At 48.5% G+C, this 1098-nt stretch overlaps 1 protein-coding gene across 1 annotated transcript in view; it reads right to left on the reverse strand.

Annotated features, from left to right (window-relative positions):
• CRYGC (crystallin, gamma C) overlaps positions 1-765 on the reverse strand; it is a 2132-nt gene extending 1367 nt beyond the window's left edge. The window contains exons 1-2 of the mRNA XM_012661220.1: positions 751-765; positions 397-639 (exon numbers count right to left, since the gene is read on the reverse strand). Coding sequence (XP_012516674.1) covers positions 397-639; positions 751-759 — 252 coding nt within the window. The 5' untranslated portion in view covers positions 760-765. The remainder of the gene's footprint in view (positions 1-396; positions 640-750) is intronic.
• Positions 766-1098: the final 333 nt, after the last annotated feature.

The raw sequence follows: 1098 nt of genomic DNA on the forward strand, positions 1-1098 counted from the left end.
TTGGATATGACTAGCCCACTGTGGAAGCTATCTAATTCATTCATCAGAAATTCCTTTACTATAGGTAAAATAATTTGCAGGAAATATTGCCTTCTTATGCCCCATTTGCAAGCTTTCCATTTGCAAGTTTTATATCCCATTATGATATTACATTTGTTACAGACAATTTTGATGTAGTAGTAGCAAAAATTACAAATAAAACGAACACTTCCTCTAAGTGGATTCTTCCTTACATTGTGTGCTGTTTTTGTGCATGTATCTGTCTGGGCTGAGGCAGGAATCTAAAGCCCACTTAACCCTTAGGTATTTTTAGAGGCAAACCCCCCTCACTCTAACCCACATCAATAACACAGTGAGGACACTCGGGCAGCGGGACGGAAATCAAGCGGCACTCACTTGCGGGATGAGGCGGCAGGAGCGGATGGAGTCGCTGAGGCCCATCCACTGCTGGTAGTCGGGGTACTCGCCGCGCCGCAGGAAGTACTGGTGGCCCTGGTAGTTGGGGCGCTCATACAGCATCCAGCAGCCACTGTCCACCCGGATGGAGTTGCAGCGGCTGAAGTAGGTCTGCAGGTTGGGGCAGTCGCTGGTGCATTCGTAGCAGCGGCCCTGGAAGCTCCGGTCCTCGTAGAAGGTGATCTGCAAAAGAAGAATAATTCCAAATTAAATCATTTGCTCCCCATAGACCTTGTCTAAAGGCTTCCCCTCCCCACTCCCTCCCCCCTCTTATTTAATTTGTGTCCTGCTCACCTTCCCCATGGCTGGTTGACACGGATGACGCGAGAGCAGAGCGATGGGGCTGGCGGCCACAGCGGGTCTATATAGCAGGACGGCTCTGCTGCTGCGTTGGCAAGAACAACACAAAAGGGGCCCGCGCGGGTAAGGGGATTTTATGGATCCCTTTTACGTGCTGCATTCAGTGGAAATGATTGTAGATTTTGCCCTCGTTCTCTGGTATATTCTAACGCTGTCCTGTATGTGCTGCACTCTGTTGCTTTTATTTGGATGCTTAGTGTTTTCTAAGTTTATCAGCACATCAGTCTGAACTTTTGACCTGAAATGCATGGCTCCACACATATGATTCAGTTATACCCCGTG

The sequence above is a fragment of the Propithecus coquereli genome, unplaced genomic scaffold, assembly GCF_000956105.1.
Source record: "Propithecus coquereli isolate 6110/MARCELLA unplaced genomic scaffold, Pcoq_1.0 Scaffold70, whole genome shotgun sequence".
NCBI lineage: Eukaryota > Metazoa > Chordata > Mammalia > Primates > Indriidae > Propithecus > Propithecus coquereli.